Genomic DNA, 17,277 nt, shown 5'->3' with positions numbered 1-17,277 from the left:
TTCTTTCCCTCATAGACAGTGCTGTGTAGGCTGGTGCACTTTTGTGATGTAAAAGCCATGAGTTTTTAGCAAAAACTTCAGGTCATTTCATCCAACTTTATTAGGTAGCCTTTTCAGCACTTCCAAATAGTAAACTTGGTTAACTGTCCAGCTGGTATAAATTCATAACATACAATCCCTCTGATATCAAAAAAAGTTAGCAATGTCATTTTGACTCTAGATTTTGGACTGATGGAACTTTTTTTAGTTGTGAGAATTGGCTGGCTTCCACTGTGCTCCTTAACACTTTGTCTCAGGGTCGAAACACCCATGTTTCAACACCAGTGATAACATGCCCCCAAATATTTTCTTGCCTCTCCAAAAGGTATTGACAAACTTCGACTCTCCTTTGCTTTTTTTCATCAGTGAGCTCTTCAGAACCATTTTTGCATATCTTTTTTTATGCCAAGATTTTCAGTTAAGATTTTTCTAACTGTTTCACTATGGATGTTTACTTGGTCTGCTGTGCTTCAGCCAATGATTTAGATGAACAATTTAGTGAATTTTTGCAATGTTTTAATAAGTTCTTCTCATTAGTGATAACTCTCTTCATCAGAAAAAGTTTAATCCATTTGTACACTATGGTTTTCTTCATGGAATTTTCCCCATAAGCTTAGACTAACATGTCCCTGATTTCATTCATGTAGCCTTGAGTGTCTGGGTTAAAGTTCTAGTTCCTGTTTCTCAGACTCCCAAATCTCCATCCAGAAAAAGGGGTTGCTTTCCCCTCATAGGGAATATTTGAGGTTCAAAGGACATCCTATGTGGGAAAGTGCATGGCATGGTGCCTGGAATGGTAGTCACTCAGTATCCATGTCTTCTTCAGCCACCCTTCCCCAGGTTCCTTTTTAGCTCTGGTGTCCCCTTTCATCCCCACAACCCCTGCCTCATGTCCTCTCTGCTCTTATGCACAAATCTCTAACTTCATTTGGCACAAATTCCCTGAGCACCCTGAACACTGGCTTTTCTTGACCAGATCCTGTGCTGGACACAGGCCAAGGAGATTACTCTCACCTGACTCTGTTTTTGAAATCACAGCCTGGGCCAGGACACTGGCTTTTACGTTTCAGGTTAGTTTCATGTCACAAAAGTCCATTTGAAAAGTTCTTCACGAGCTTGGGGATGGATTAGTTAGGAAAGACTGGTTGAGACTTGCAGGTTGTAAGCCCTAGAGGGGTTGAAATAGGCATGCCAAGTGGGGCCTAGAGCACATGAGCAGATACAATGAACAGGGATTAAACTGGGCACTGCACTAGGTGCATCAACACACATTTTATGGGATCTTGTCAACTCTCTACCAAGGTAGGCACCTCTGTATCCACTTTACAAACGAAAAAAAAAAAAACTGAGGCTGTGAGAATAAGATGCTTCCTCAAGATCACACTGCTCAGAAGTGGCATAGACAGTATTTCAATCCACTTCTGTGTGGCTCTAGATGTTTTCCACCAGTCCTTCCTATCTCCCTGAGTTAAGCCTATGAAGGGTGTTAGGTAATTGCCCCAGAGAAAGCCCCTCCCCCAGAAAGCCCCTTCCTGACTGACTGACCAAGACTAGCTGTCTCACTCTTAAAGTTATAGCTACCTGCTGAAAATTTCAAACTTACGGCCTGCCCCTAACGGCTCTTCCTTCCAGAGCAGTAATTCCTTATTGGCTATTCTACCATCCCGTCATCATTCTAAGACTTCCCCTAACCAAACTTATATAAAGGGGCGTGCCCTCTCCCCGTCTCTCTTGGTCTCTTCTCTCTCTCTCCCTCCCCCTCTCCCTCCTCTCTTTCCTCTCTTTTTTCTCCCCTCTCTCTCTTTTCTCTCCTCCTTGGTGCTGCTCTGCAGCATCCCTCCATCACCAATAAAAACCTTTTGTACAAGCCTTGGTGGTCTGTGAGATCTCTGCCCGTTGAGTGCCACTCTTTCAAAGGGCACATAGATGAACCCTGTAAGGATCCTGACCCCAGGTTCCCCCAGGCTACCAGAAAGACTGGTGATGTCAATGGATCCCAAAGAACCTTAAGAGGAGGCATAAGCAAGATGGAAACCCTGAAAGAAATGCCGAGGACAATGACAACTCTGATGAGGGACAGATGAGATCTTTCAGAGATGACTTCATGGTCAAGACTTATTTGAGTTGAGTGTTGCCAGACCAATCACTACTACCTTGTCCTGCTTTGTCACCTTCATGGCCCTTGTCATAGCTGAAGGTAGTTTGTGTATGTGTTTATTCATTGTCTACCTCACTTCACTCAGCCATCTACAGGATGTGCACTAGGCTTGTCTATGTCACTCACTGCTGTACCCTCAACACCTCAACAGAACCTGGCATATAGCAGATATACAACAGCTACTTCTTGAATGGATGAAAGTTTGAATGGATGTGAATGAATGGATGAATGCATTGGTTGTGAGGGAAGGCAAGAGGAAGGTAGCAGTGCCACCAACAGAGACAGGACAGGAAGCTGATGAGCTTGGATTGGGCCTGTGGAGCTTGATATAGAGGTGGGGCCTCCTGGTGGAACTTTACACTCACTTGGTGGAAATACTGGCCTGAGTTCAAGGAAGAGTGATGTGAAAAGTGTCACACAGAAGCATAAAATCCCTAACAAGCAAGGTGAGGCATGGAAGAAAAAGAAGAAAGATCTTTGGGTAATGCCTGAGGTTGGGGTGGGGCCAAAGGAGAAGTGTTGGGTGACAAGGAAAGAAGGCCAAGGAACTGTGGTCAATGACTAAGGAGAGATCTCCAAGCATGGAGAAGAGCAAGGTTCAAGAAGGAAGATGTGGCCACAGAGCCATATTCTGAAGGAGGAAGTAGAAGGGAAACCAATCAGTAGTTAGGGTGCAAGGAGGTGACTGAGGCTGGGGAAGAGGCAGGTGTGTCTAGAATGGTAAAAGCTGAGGCAATGGGGGTATGGGGGTGTGTAAGAGGGTAGGCTGAGCCTTGGATGCCAAGAAGAAAATAATACACATGCCCACAGGCCCAGATGGAAATGACACCCAAGCCTTGCTTTTGTTCTGACACCTATTTTTCTGCTCCCAAATCTGCCTTGTGGCCTTCCAAGGCCCAACAGCCTCTGTTTTCATGTGCCTCAGATCTTTACGTACTTCATCTTTGTCAAATGTCACCTTTACCATAATCATGCTATGTGTATTAAAATGAAAGCTACCACTTCCCACCCCAACACTCCTGATCCCCCTTTCCTGCTTTAGTATTTTCCAAAGCACTTGTCATCTTCCAACATACTTCTCATATATCATTAACTTATTCTGTTTGTTGCCCCCCTAGAATGCCAGCTCCATGAGAGTAGAAATTCTTTTTTTTGTTGTTATTGAGAAAGCGTCTCACTATGTTGCCCTTGGTAGAGTGCTGTGGCATCTCAGCTCACAGCAACCTCAAACTACTGGACTCAAGAGATTCTCTTGCCTTAGCCTCTCAAGTAGCTGGGACTACAGGCGCCCTCCACAATGCCCTGCTAAGAGAGTAGGAATTCTTATGTTTCATTCACTGCCCTAACCCTAGTGCCTACGGCAGTACCTGGCACATAATAGACACTCAGTATTTGTTAAATCAGTATCTGGCCCACTGGAAAGGGCACCTTTGGATCTCAACAGACATGGGTTGCATCCCAGCAATGCCCCATACCTCCTAGTGATTTTGGGCAAGTCGTGTTAACTGTAAGTTCATCCATGTTTGAATTTGTGCAATCAGGACAGTGACTCTCAACTTGGAGAGACGTTCTTGCCTCCAAGGAATCAGTGGGAGGAGGGAAGGCAGCAGTAGTCTATGGGCTCTGAGATGGAAGAAGGCAGGGAAAGCTGAGGGGACAAGGGAAGAGACAAGGTCTGGGAGACCCTGTGGAAGGGAAGAAGCAGAGACAAGTGGACACTAAGACCTGGGGATGGGGCAGAGACTGGGGTCAAGTGTCCCAACAGCTTCCTAATGCCTGTGGGCCACGTGCCCACACAGACCAGTAGTGTGTCCTTGTGGCCCCTGCCAAGGCCTGGCTGTCTCAGGACAGGCACTCCCCCTTCACACTCCAGCGCCAGCTCCCACACCAGCTTTCTGCATCCCAACAGTTACTTCTAGTGTTTCCAATACCGTGCACAGCTACAAGCCCAACACAGACAGTATCTCCTCTGAGAACCTTCTGCTTAGCATCTGTGTCTGGGTTATCACCTGTACCATCTAACTGGGCAAACTTTCTGCAGTATGGATGCATGACTGCTTTGTGTCTGAGCCCAGCCTATGATCATCAAGTGCCTATGCTCTGAGTGTGGACCAGCACAGAGTGACCCCTGGATTACATGGGGTCCAGACCTAGGAGGAAATGCTTGGTCATAATCATGGAGGGAAAATTATCATTGTTTTGTAAATATAGCTCTAGAGTAGAGGGGGTAAGCCAATGGGCTACTCATGATTAAATGTTTGGATGCATGTGTAACTTTTAAATCCTTCTAATTTTCTAATTAATCATCAAAATTTTTAAAAGGGTAGATTCCACATAAATAACTTGATTTCTAGGTTGCCTGGAAAAATCAGAAGATGTGGCTATCTGGTACGAATCCATACTCCCACCTGTCCATAAATCCATGGGAATGGAATGGCTGCTGCCCCTTTAGATGGGGCATGTACTCCCCTTTATGCAACATGCTCTACTTATCTGTGCTACCTGGCTGGCTCCTGTAGAAATTTCAGTTTGAGACTCCTGTAGTGATCCATGAAAGGAATATGGGCAGCCTTATTAAAATCAAACACAAGCCATCCAAGTCTAAGCAATGGAACATTTTTGAAGGAGAACCACCAGAGCAGACAAGCCTTAAAGTCAGAGATGAAGGAGTGATACAGCATGAGGCCAGGGCAGGCACCTTTTCTGTCTTTTTCTCCTGCAGACCCTCCTTCCCCAGCTCATCTCTGCCTGAGCCTTACACTGGACTCTGTGCTGTGCAGTATTACTCATAAGGCACATAGCCGTAACATGTCCCCTTTCAACCTATCATATGCTTGAAACAATAATGAAGACAACTTATAATTACTTGTAAGGTGGAATAATTTCTATTTTAAAGATAAGAAAACTGAGGCTCAGAGAAGCCATGTAGCTGGAAAGGGATAATGGCCTTGGTCTGTTGTGTCTGTGCCTGGGACTCCAGGGGAGTTCAAATATCCTCTCATTTGAATTCAGTTGAATGAAACTTGTGTTATTACCATCAGCCTCCTTACTTTATAGATGAGTGGTTTTCCAAACATGGTGCCAAAACCTGGGCTCTTGTTAGAAATGCAAATTCTCAGGTTCTACCCCAAACCAAATCAATCAGAAACTCTGGGTGTGGGGCCCAGCAATCCATGATTTAATAGGCTTCCTGGGTGATGCTCACTGGATTTTGCAACTCATTGGAGGAGTTAGGAGCATACACTTTAGTATAAGGCAGCCTGAGTAACTAGCCATGTGGGCCACATGGGCTACTAGCCACATGACTTGAGACGATGACAAAGTCACAGAGATAGTAAGTGATAGTGCTGAGTTTGAATCCATACAATCTGGCTCTGGAGCTACAGAGTCAATCACCACTCATACTCTGCTGATGTGATTGATGGTCCTTACTCTGGGCTTCCTGATTCCTGGGAGGTGGTGTAGGAGCAGTCTGTGAGCTATTTTTTAATCTCTCAAAAGCCTAAAGTAAAACAGATTTTTCTTTCCAATGCGTTCAAATGCCCCAGATAACAAATTCTGGTTTCATGTATTGAATACAAACACCAAGGGCCCCTTTGAATTTCCCTTCTCCTCATGGACCCCATGTTTTAAACGATACATCAATAAAAAATATCATTAAGCAATTATATTTTTGCCAATTTTATAAATGCTGGAAAGATGTGGACCCAACCAATAGAACCGGTGTAGACCAAGTCCCTCCAGAAGTGAAGTGGCTTCCTTACAGTCACAGAACCCAGCTCAACCTCACTCCCAAGCCAACACTGTGTTACAACATGCTGCATCTGGGAGGCTGGGAAAGGGTGTGACAGCCTGGGCAGGTGTCAGCACTCAGATCTCTCTAGATTAGCTTATGAGTGGACAAGGCACCCAAGCCTCCTAAGTCTGGGTCTCCACTCTTTATCCTTTGTTTGCTCTGTGTTTAGAAGGGGAAGGAAGGAGAACTGAGCCAGGATCCCCTCTCCTGAGGATGCCTGAGATCCTATGCAGTTTGCAGCTTCCTGAGAACCCAAGCTCTGGCTTCTCCATTGTCTAACCTTCGCCCAAACAAATCATTCTTCAAAGAACTGAGCCCACCCCATTGTTCCTCAGATTCAAGAGAGGGTACGGCGAATGCTCACAATTTCTGAGCCCCAACACTGAGCCTTAGTTGTAACTGTCCTCAGTTCCTAGCCCATTTTCTCACCAAAAAGATAGCCACACAGACCAACAGTGTCTCTGATAATGCTTTATTGTTCTGCTGAAGGATCCAGCTGCCCTGGCTCCCCTGCCAGCTACCTGGCTCCCTATCTCTCCCCTACCACTCCTATATTTCAGAAATGTCTTGTGCTCTGAGGCATGCCAGACCCCTTCCCCTCCAAGAGAGTATAATACAGTCATGAGAGGCTGTATATGTGTGTACATATGTGAATATATACATATATGTATCTACATATAACACAAATACACATATATTCCAACTATACAGTATTTACAGTTACAAATAAAATAGACTTAAAAATTACAATGGTGGCTGAGACCTATCCCACGCCAGTATATTCAGCAGATAGAAAAATAAAGCACCAGTTGGCCTTTGAATTTCCATATGAACAAAGACAGCCTTGGGTGGGATTCATTAGGTTTTGCTCAAGCCCCAGCTGGCTGAGTAAGCCCAGTTCTTCTATCTACCTGTCCCAGGCTCCAGGAAAGGGCTATATGTTAGCCTACTACCATAGGCAAAAAGGGACAATAACATAGCTACCTGTTTCTTCACCACTCTCTGCTTTCGCTTGGCCTGGGTGGCAGAATCAATCCTGTTTGCTCTCCAGACATGGCAATGTGTAGCCAAAGGCTATATGAGACCCAGGGAGTGGCAGATCAAGTGGAAAGTCCAAGTTAGGGGAGACTGGTTCATTGGTTCCCCACACTCATATCCCAAGCTACCACAAATTATCATGTTGCCTATTAGGGGCCCATCAGTGCCCATTCTAAATCAGCCTCATAAATGTCAGCTTCATATTTACATATATAAAACAGCTCATAGTGTCTGGACTGTCCTGTGCTCTGCCCCTGTGTCCATCTGCTCCAGTCCAATTTCTCTGAAAAAGCCATTTCAGAGCTATCATTGGTTCCAAAGACATGTCCAGAACCTCCTGTCCAACCTCAAAAGGATCTTAGCACCAAACAGGATGGCTTGGCCTTTCAATGTATGGCACTGAGCTGGGACTACGTACTGCTCTTGACCTTTTCCCCACCAAGGAGGCTTTAGAGGCTACAGACTGAGTGGTGGCCTTGTAGGCAGGTAGAGGGTGGCAGCAGTCTGCTTACTATTGACACGATTCTCCTCCCTTGGGAGTAGGACATGTGTAGGGATGAAGGTGGAGTGGAGACAGGACACACAAATTCTTTCTCTCTCCTACATGTACAGTGGTGCTTTAGGAAATAAGGGGGCCAGGATAGGCAGCTGGAGCCATCTGGGACTGACTCAACCCTAGTAGCAGCATCTATTCTTAATTCCCCTCACTCCCTAGGTATCAGGAGTCTGGGTGGTTCCAACCTGGGGCCAGCCCAAGGCTCACAGCTTCGTCTCAGGGCCAGCTGCCTGCAGGGTGGGAAAGGAGTCCCGGATCTTTGCCACTTCCATGGCACACAGGTGCCCAAAGACTTTGTTGTACCAGTCAGGAGAACGGCCCCTAGGGAAATAGGAGAAGCCAGGCATGAGCAATGGGTTTTTTCCCAGAGCCCTCACCGGAGAGAAGGAAGAAAAGCCTTACTCTTAGCCCCAGTGATCATTGGCAAGGGACAGAAAAGTAGGGGCAGAGTCAGGTGAGGGGTCAAGGCCAAGAGGGTCACGACAGGGTGGGTACCTGAGGTCAGCGCGGCAGATGTGAGTGAGCCGGGAATGGCCCAGGCCACAAGGCTCCATGAGGTACTGAGAGGTGAGCATGAGAGCCCGCACCCCTGACTCTGGCACGGGTTGCTCAGGATCCAGGGACTGGGAGATGAGCAGGCAACCCCCTTGAGGCAGGTCAGAGCGCCACATCCTGTGGGACACACACACTCAGATTCCTAGTGCTGGTCCCTGCCCCACCTCCCTGGTCCCCGAAGCACAGTGGAGTGGAGTGGCAGCTGGAGAGCCCCTCACCGAAGCACCACAAAGTCGCGGCAGGGATGAGGTGCCATGCTGTCGGTGACATAGTGGTACAGCTCCACACCCGGCATTAGGGCTTCCAGCACCTGGGCCCGTAGCAGGTCCTCATCCCAAAGGGCCCGCTCCCGAAGAACGCGATGCAGCACCACAGCTGGAGGGGCAGCCACCTCTGTGGAAGCCTTCCAAATCCTCAGGGGATGCCCATCAGGTGCCTGCAAGCCATAGGGTGGGGACCAGGCAGCTGTCAGGAATGAAGAACTCCAACTCCACCCGCAAGTCCAGACTTCAAACTATAGGCCTGAGGTTCCTATCACTCTAGCCCCTGAGAAGGGAAAGCTGCAAAACTCTGCTAACCCTGGCCAGACCCAGGCAGGGCCATCCCTGTGCTCCCTGTCCTCTCTGTCCTTGCTGGATATTCACTTTTTAACCTGCTTGAGGGCACAAAGAAATGATGGGACACACATTCTGAGAGGCCTATTAGGCCTTACCATGAAATGGGCACAATGCTTAGAATTTTTGGAAATGAGCAGAAGAGATCATCCTCAAAAAATTCTCCATATAGCATGGAAAGTAACATGTGCACAACAGAAGCTGCCATTTACTGAGGCTTTCATATGTGCCAGGCAGCATGCAAGGTACTCTCACCCCAATACAGCAAGGGAGCTTGCATTATGACCATTTTATATACAGGACACATCAGGCTTACAATCTTACTCAGAATCATCCAAGAAAGAGCAAGGCCAGTGCCCAAAAGGGGACAGAGAGATATCACCTCTAGCCAGCTTCTGAATGAAAAAAGGCCCTGGAAGAGGGGCACATTTTTTTTGGAGCTGAAAGTGGCTCAGGAAACAGCATGCTTGTGGGCAGGGCAGTCCAGGCAGCAGGACAGCATGAGCAAAGCACAAAAGAGATTCAGCTGTATTGCTGCACAGGGACAGATGAAGCTATCAAAATAGTGCTAGATCTGGAATGGGGCTTTTGTTGATGGTCCCTGAGTAAGCTCCTTTGGTCTCTTTTCATTCTTGATTCTTTAAGGTACTTGCTTGCTAGGCTGGGTGTGGTGGCTCACACCTGTAATCCTAGCACTCTGGGAGGCTGAGGCAGATGGATTGCTGAGGCTCAGGAATTTGAGACCAGCCTGAACAAGAGTGAGATCCCATTTCTACTAAAAATAGAAAAATTAGCTGGGTGTCATAGCAGACACCTGTAGCCCCAGCTGCTGGGGAGGCTGAGGCAAGAGGATCACTCAAGCCCAGAAGTTTGAGGTTGCTGTGAACTATGTGCTGCCATGATACTCTACCCCAGGGTGACAGAGTGAGATTCAGTTTCAGAAAAAAAAAAAAAAAAGGAGGTATTTGTTCACTGGCTATCATTCTCCAAGAGACTGAGCAGGTCTGGCAGGGCAGCTCCATCCTGGCTCCTTCCTATAGGTGCCTCCACTCCTCTTGCCTGCACCATGTCCCATTCACAGTCCCATGGCAGACATGGATGGTGTAATGCTCACCTTCCTACAAGCCACGTCCGTATGCTGGGGCCCTGGCACATTCATCCAGCCCTTGAAGCGCTCAGCCGCATCGTGTAGCAGCTCCTGGATGCTCTCCTCCATGTACAGGCTCAGGCTCACCCCAGCGGCTTGGGCTTGTCGCAGCTCAACCAGGGCTGGGCCAGGAGGACTGAGCTCAGCTGCACTGTAGGAGCCACACAGTTGCAGCACCATGTCCTGGGGCACCTGAGAGGGCACACACACACAGGGCTGGGGACCTGTCTTGTCAGGTCTGTCAGGTTCACGTCAAGGGTGGTGGAGATGTGCGAGTACTACAGCAAAGTAGGTGAGAAACCTTGTGAGGGGGGAGTTGAAGTAGGAGCTTGAAGGCTTAAGTGTCAAATTGGGCCCTATCTCTGAGGTGAGGCATTAAGGTCAGCTTGATGGTCCCCTATAAGTAGGTACTATGACCTGGGGTTACTCACCTGGAAAAGTTTCTTGCAGTCACTAATCATGTGTGATAGGCCCTGGGTGGCAGCCATGTTCTCAGTGAGATCCCTGGGGCCTGGCCGGCTGACCAGGCTACACTTGCTCTTGATCCTGGATCAAGGGGGCATAAAGAAAATGGCACAAGAGCACAAGATAAGATGACTGACAGGCTGGCTCCCAGCTTCCCAAAAGCCACTATGCCTGCCCTCACCACAAGACAACCTGCTGCCTTTTGGAAGGGCCTGGTCTACAGCATCCAGCCAGCCCTAGTCTCCTGCAGGTTGGGCTGACCTCTTGAGGCCAAGACATGGGGCCCAAACCCTCCTTCCCTGGGCTCTGACATGTTCTGCCCCATTTCACCTGGGAGAAGGGCTATCCTTCTTGGAGATGTTGAGGTGGAAGATGGAGGGTGCCAGGCACACTGCCAAGTTGCCAGCTGTCATCTGGTTTTCCTCAGCAGAGGCAATGTCACTTAGGAAGTAGAGCAGGGTCTGTAGCACCTCTCGGTTCTCATCAGGGAGAAGTAAGGTGGCAGCTTGCGCTGCTGCCAACCACTGATCCTTGGGGAGGACTGTGAGGAAGCAATGGCAGAAGGGTCTTCCTTACTTCCCCAGGGGATCTGGCAACAAACCTCTTGCTTCCAAAAATTCAGAAGGCATAGCAGGCCCAAGGGAAGCCAGTGAGAGGGGAGAGAAAAAATTGCTCTAGGAGGTCTCTGGGGGCTAGACCTCGCTCTGCTATTAACATACAATGTAAACTTAGGTAAGTCCCTTCCTTTCCTTGGGGCCTCAGTCTACCCTTCCATATAATGGTTTTGGGGAGGCAGAATGTGGTTTCTCTCAGGGACCTTCTTACTTCAGATAATAAATTTTCCAACGAGCTTATGGGTCATGCTCCATTTGCCTCTACCAGGTTTATCTTCCACTAGCCCTAGGATCTAGGGAAACCAAGAATGGGGCAGGTTGCTGGGAAAAGATGCAGGTGACTCACGTTGGTAGATTTGTAGAAAAGTGGTGGTGAGCTTGCTGGTGAAGATGGGTTCAGGAAGGTCTCGGAAATACTGCTTTAGCAGGTCAGCCACATCATAGGCTGACTGGCCCTCATAGCAGACATTGTCAGGTGAGGTCTCATTCATTTGGCGTAAGTTCTGAATCCTGGACTTGACTCCAGACTTACGGAAGATGCCCACCTGGTCCATGGAGGGGAGAGAAGGAGACTGTGAGGTCAACTCTTGAGTGAGTGTCAGGCATATGGGCCACCCCACCCCTTTTGCCACTTGTATCCTACCCTGCCAGGTTTCCTTCTGGGCAGGGTAGGATACAAGTGGCAAAAGCAAAGAGAAGGATTTTTATACCCTCCGGGCCAAAGAGGAAGATAGAGATGAGTAGGAAAAAGTGGATCTAGGATAAGAGAGGCTCCTAGAAGACAGGTACAACAGAGATTTGGCCAGAAAGAAGCTGGCACAGATCTGGGCAGAAGACTTTGGACCTGAGGAATAGAAAGGAGCTTTGGCTCCATCCTTTCTGGGCCTGGTGAAGAGTAGGAAAGGTCCAACCCAGGGGTCAGGCCAGAGCAGTGCCCCTCCTCAGATTCTTAGCCTTGGGCTCCTCCACCCACACTACCTGCAGCACCATCTCTAGGAAGGCTACCCCAGGAAGGATCACCTGGTCCAGGCACTGGCTGCGCAAGTAGCGCATAGCTTGTTGAATGCTTTGTGGCAGGGGCTGGCCTGTGCGCTGCACATGGATGAGAAGTGGCACCCCAAACACATGCTGTCTCTGGTAGTCTGGTGTCTTGTTCCTCTTCATGAACTTGGGCACTGACCTGTTTGGGAGGAATGACAAGTGATTAGGTAGGGTAAGGAACACACCATATCTCTAGAGTCAACACTCACTGAGCACCTGCTTTGGGCCCAGCCCTAGGGAATCACAGAAGAACAGAGAGCTCTCTCTCCATCAAGGACACAACTGTGTCAACAAACAGCAATAATTAATGTGGCTAGGAGTAGGCCAAGAATTTTGGGGAAAGACTCATGAGGAAGGGGAACTATACTTAGTGCGTTAGGGAAGGCTTCAAAGAGGAGGAGATAATTCAGCAAGCTCTTAAGGGACAAAAAGTGTTGTCCCAGAGAAGAAATAGGAAAAAGGCATTCCAAGCAGAGAAGAAGAGGATGAACAAAGGCAAAGAGGCAAGAAAAAGAGCATGGCACATTCAGGGAAGGGCTACTACTCCCATTGGCCTATAAGGTGGCATTACTTGGAAGTGGCAGGCTAAAGAGCCAGAAGGAAGGAATGAGACCACAATAGGAAAGAATCACGGTGGGAAGTAATCTGGACAATGGGGAGCCACAGAAGGCTGTTTATTCATCTGAAGAGTGACAATCAAACTATATCTTAGGATAACCTCACTGGTGGCAGCATGGAGGCTGGACTGGAGAAGATACAGTTGGAGGACCCTAGGGTCCACCCCCACACTCCCATAGTTCCTCCAGCCTCCTAGCACATCACACTACTCCAATGGCCTGGGGTCTCTGCCTGCCTGCTCCCACCTCCTCAGGTGACTGGCCCTAGAGCCCTGGTCCTGAGTCAACAGTTCCCACCCACCATATCCCAGGAGCCATTTACCAGACCCAGCCCTGTTTGTGGGGCACAGTGTACTTCTCCATGAAGGCAGTGAGCCGCAGCAGTGAGCCCTTGTGCAGGACGTTGATCTGGCCTGCAAACTGCCGATTGATCTCCAGAGACTCCGAGTTAAGGCTGGGCCTATGAGAGTTCTGGAAACTATGCCAACGGAGCTTCCTGGTGGTGGGTGAAAGGGATGGAGAAGGTCGGAGAAGCAGGTTTTGCTAAACCATAGAAAAAGTTGTGTTCTTCTGGTCCCTTTTTCTCTCCCAAAAGAAAGAAAAGGCAGGGAGATGGGGCCACTTTCAACACTGCTACTAGGCCCCATGGTGAAAAAGCTTAGTCTTGGATACCAGGTCTGAGCAGGGGTCAAGAAGCTCTCAGGAGGTATCAGGGAGCTCAGGCCCACCTAGTGCCAATAGGCAGTAGCAGCCCCCACCCAGTCCAAGACTACTGTGGAGAGGCTGCCCCAAGAAACCATGGATGGCAAAGCTAGGTATCAGAGAGCCCTTCCTCTAATGCCCTCACTTGACAGATGAAGAAACCTAGGCCCAGAGAGAAGTTATAATTTCCTCAAGGCCATAGTAGAGGCAGGTTCTGAGCTTTAACATTCTGGTTTCCAGAGTTCTGTATTCTCTTCCTGAGGCTAGTTTTTGGAGGTGATCACCCAGCACCCAAGAACCTGCCCCTGGGCCTTGTGACTAAGCAATCAACTGGGCGTAGAGGGAAGAGAGACAGAGAGAGAAAGAAACAGGAGCCCCACCTGTACCCCCACGCACTCTCACCTGCAAGGTCTGGTAAGTGAGGCCCCAACACCTGAATCGCACCGTTCACAGGGCACTGATGCATGGAGTCCAGCCAGGGACCCTGCAGCCTCAGCCTCATTCATAGAGTTCCCACTACTATCAAGTTCACTAGAGGCCACAGTGTCAGAAATGAAGCGTCCTTCTTGCACAGACAGGTTGGAGGTAGAGGTGGGTTCCCCGCCTGAATGTGCTTCCTGTTCATTGTCCTGGACTGGGGCCTGGTGCTTGGCCTCTGCCGGTGCCAATGACTCAGCCTTGGCTGGGGCCTGAGCCTGATCCGGTACTACTGGCTGGACTTCAGCCTGGACCCAGGGTGGGGGCATCCCATGGGCTGAAGCCTCTTCTTGGGCCAGAGCCTCAGCCTGGCCTTCAACCTCAGCTGTGGCTATTTCTATTGAAGAAGTGGCTTCCTCCTCTTCCTCATCTTCCTCTTCCTTATCTATGGACCCCAGGTCTGGGTATAAGGCCTGAGACCAGAGTTCAACTCGTTGCTGCAGCCCCCACACATGCTGGAGAATGTCATCAACATGGGTGTAGCTGCCCCTACCCTCCCCCTCCTCCTCATCTTCGGCGTCAGCCCCAGCCAGTCCATGTTTAGCTGGGTACAGATCTGATAAGTTGTCATAGGTACTGGCATGGCTGCCCGTTGAGCCACAAGAGCCCCGGCGTCCCTCATAGCCCCAGTGCCTACCTGCCTGCCAATTCGCCAGGCGATGTCCATCCTCAGGACACAGGCTCTCAATGGACAGTGAGCGAGGGAAGGTGCCTGGTTTGTGGTCCCTGGGTACATATACCAGCCAGTCCCCTCTGTTTAATTGCTGATGCCTCTGGAACGTGGCCACAGGCCAAGCCTCCCAGGCCCTCTCAGTCCCAGCACTACTGCTACTGGCTGAGGTGGCTGCCCAGTTCCTGGCTTTGTAAAATCCAGCTGATAGGAAGCCACGGCAAGTACGGAAAGATGAGGCTTTGGTGGCCTTTTCTGAGGTGGTTGGCTTATGTTCAGGGTCTACTTGCCGGCTACTACCCTTTTCTTTCCACCTCAAAGATTCAAGGTGCTTGAGGAAGCTGCGGGAACAGTGTTTCTTGGCTTTGTCCAGAGGACCCTCTTGGCCCCGTGTGGGCCTAAGGAAGGACTGGTCACTAGGGCTGGGCAAAGAGTCTATTAAGGGCAGGTCTGCTGGCTCAGGTGGTAGATTCGCTGTGATGGCTGGCAGGGAGGTGGCGCTAAACTCAGTGAGGACACTCTCACAGCTTGAGGTCACTGGAAGGCCAGGGCTCAGTGGAGCCAGCAAGTCAGAGGACCTCACACGAGACCAGTGCTTACTTTCTTGCTGGAAGGCCCAGCGGCTGCTGATGGTACACTGCTCTTCCTCTTCTGACTCTTCATTCTGGAGAGAGTACCACAGGGTTGGGTCAGAGAAGCCCAGCCCTCAAGTCCTTGTTTGTGCTCCATACTCTGCTCCCAAACTCTTGGGGAACAAGGTAGAGGGCCCCATCTTCTGGTTGAGGGTATGGCCTAAGAAGGAAGAGCTAGCTCTGGGAGGGCTGGAGGAAGCAAGAGTTATTGACAGAGGCCAGATCAATGGCAACAGTCATCTATCACCTACCATTTTGCAGATAGGAAAAGGGAGACTTGAAAATGAGAAGCCACTTGACCAAGGCTATACAATTACATGAAAAATAAATCACTTACAGAGCCTTCCAAGTCACTAGCTATAGTCTTAGATTAGAATCACAGAACACCAGAGCTGAGAAGATTTTAGATTTTCTAATTCTTCTCTTCCTTTGCAAGGTTGGGAACCTGAGGCCCAGAAAGGGAAAGAGCCTTGCCCCATGTCACTCAGCAGTCATTGGCAGAGTGAGGACCAAGCCCCATGGGTCTCCTGTATGATAGTCCAGGGCTTTGGCAACTTGACTGCCCATACCTGACTTCAGGCCTCTTGAGAGAGCTACATACAGACAAAATGAGTAAAGCTTGTCCCTAGGAAAGGATGGGGTCATTAGGCCTGCATTCCAGAGCTAAACTAAGAGTCCTTCCCATTTACACAATCTCAGATTGGCAGAGTCAGAAAGGCCTATTAGAGGCTACTAAGCAAGCTCCCTCAAATCCTTATAGAGATAGGGAAAATGAGGCTCAAAAGGGAAAGACTTCATGGAGTGACTCAGGGATCCTAACCTTTAAGGCCACAGAGGCCATGATTGTTTTACCACAGTTTTCTGTCTCTGTCTCTTATTCAAGGAATTTTAGTCATCACAAAGTAAATAGTGGAGGCAGATGGATTTCTCTGATGAGAGGCCATTACCAGTAATCCCAGGAGGGAGAGGTGGACTGACAGGGGTGAAGGGAGGTCATCTTCCATTGCACTTGCTCTCAAACTCTAGCCTTCAGACCACACTCACCAAACTCAGCACCCTCACTGGGCCACTCCATTTGCACCCTCATGCTGGAGCAAGACTCTATTCTGAATATCCAGATTCCTGAAATACTGGAGCTAGCTTCACAAGTGTATATGCTGGGTTTTCTCATGGTACCTAAGACCACAGATATGATGACTCACCTGCTTGCACTGAAAATGAACCTCCAGTTTCATCGAGGCACAATTGTTCAAGGTCATCAGCCTCCTGCAACAAAACAGAAATGTTCACACAAGGTTCCCAATTCCCAAAGCCTTGCATGACCTACCAAGGCACTCCCAAGATGCCATCCACCACTTCTCATACGTAACCCATCAAAACATCTCCTAAGCCCTGGTGTTCATAAAAGTTTAAGCACCAGACATGATACTGGGAAGATTGATACTGTCTTCCAGGAGCTTATAGATTTGGAAATAAAGTACAGATATGGGATGTGTTCAAGATAAGAGCAGACAAGACACACAGCAGACACACAGAGGGTGAGACAAGAAATTTTGAAGCAATCAGAAAAGGCTTCCTGGAGGACAGAAACAAGATTCTGAGAGCAAAAGAAACAGGGATTCCTATCCCAGGCTTCCAAAGGACCCTGTGACAAGGTTAGAGATGAAAACAGACAGGAAGCAGATGAGTATAGGCAAGTGACAACGGGACCAAGGCTAATAAGGTAGCTCAAAAGCCAGATTGCAAAGAGAGCCTTGAGTGTCAAGCTAAAAAAGCTTTGCGCTTCCATCTGTAGGCACGTGACAAATTTTGATCAGAGAAGCACCCACCTGGAGCTTTAAAAGCTGACTCATAGCTGTCAAGAGGATGGATCCAGGGTGTGGGGGAACTATAAGACTAAAGCTAGTTAGGAGGCTACAGTAATGGACCCAAGGAGAAGCCATGGATTGGACTCAAATAAGAACTGAGTTGGTGTAAGCAGAGAAGGGCTGAATCAGAGGAATGTTTGAGGATGTGATAGAATCAAGGTCGATTTTGCTTTCTAGCTAGTATGACTGGATGGGTGAGAGTGTCACAGACACAAAACGGAATGAGCAATGTCACTGCAGAAGATAAGCTTGATTAATAATAAGCTGGGCTCCTGTTAGAGAGCACAA

The 17,277-nt window shown here is 48.8% G+C and overlaps 1 protein-coding gene across 8 annotated transcripts in view; it reads right to left on the bottom strand.

Moving 5' to 3' along the window:
* Nucleotides 1–6,412: 6,412 nt before the first annotated feature.
* Nucleotides 6,413–17,277, bottom strand: part of STARD8 (StAR related lipid transfer domain containing 8) — a 47,284-nt gene continuing 36,419 nt past the window's right edge. For 6 of the 8 annotated variants that reach the window (XM_053580004.1, XM_053580005.1, XM_053580013.1 and 3 more), the window contains exons 4-14: nt 16,324–16,387; nt 13,745–15,153; nt 12,963–13,136; nt 12,003–12,162; nt 11,329–11,527; nt 10,699–10,909; nt 10,335–10,449; nt 9,871–10,095; nt 8,361–8,578; nt 8,083–8,259; nt 6,413–7,908 (exon numbers count right to left, since the gene is read on the bottom strand). In XM_053580004.1, coding sequence (XP_053435979.1) covers nt 7,791–7,908; nt 8,083–8,259; nt 8,361–8,578; nt 9,871–10,095; nt 10,335–10,449; nt 10,699–10,909; nt 11,329–11,527; nt 12,003–12,162; nt 12,963–13,136; nt 13,745–15,153; nt 16,324–16,387 — 3,070 coding nt within the window. In that variant the 3' untranslated portion in view covers nt 6,413–7,790. Of the gene's footprint in view, nt 7,909–8,082; nt 8,260–8,360; nt 8,579–9,870; nt 10,182–10,334; nt 10,450–10,698; nt 10,910–11,328; nt 11,528–12,002; nt 12,163–12,962; nt 13,137–13,744; nt 15,154–16,323; nt 16,388–17,277 lie in introns of those variants that run through there. The other 2 variants (XM_053580008.1, XM_053580010.1) reach the window with 2 other exon arrangements.

Source organism: Nycticebus coucang, chromosome X (assembly GCF_027406575.1).
Source record: "Nycticebus coucang isolate mNycCou1 chromosome X, mNycCou1.pri, whole genome shotgun sequence".
NCBI classification, from domain to species: domain Eukaryota; kingdom Metazoa; phylum Chordata; class Mammalia; order Primates; family Lorisidae; genus Nycticebus; species Nycticebus coucang.
Note: the sequence above shows the minus strand (reverse complement) of the source record. Positions and strands in the feature narration are given on the sequence as shown.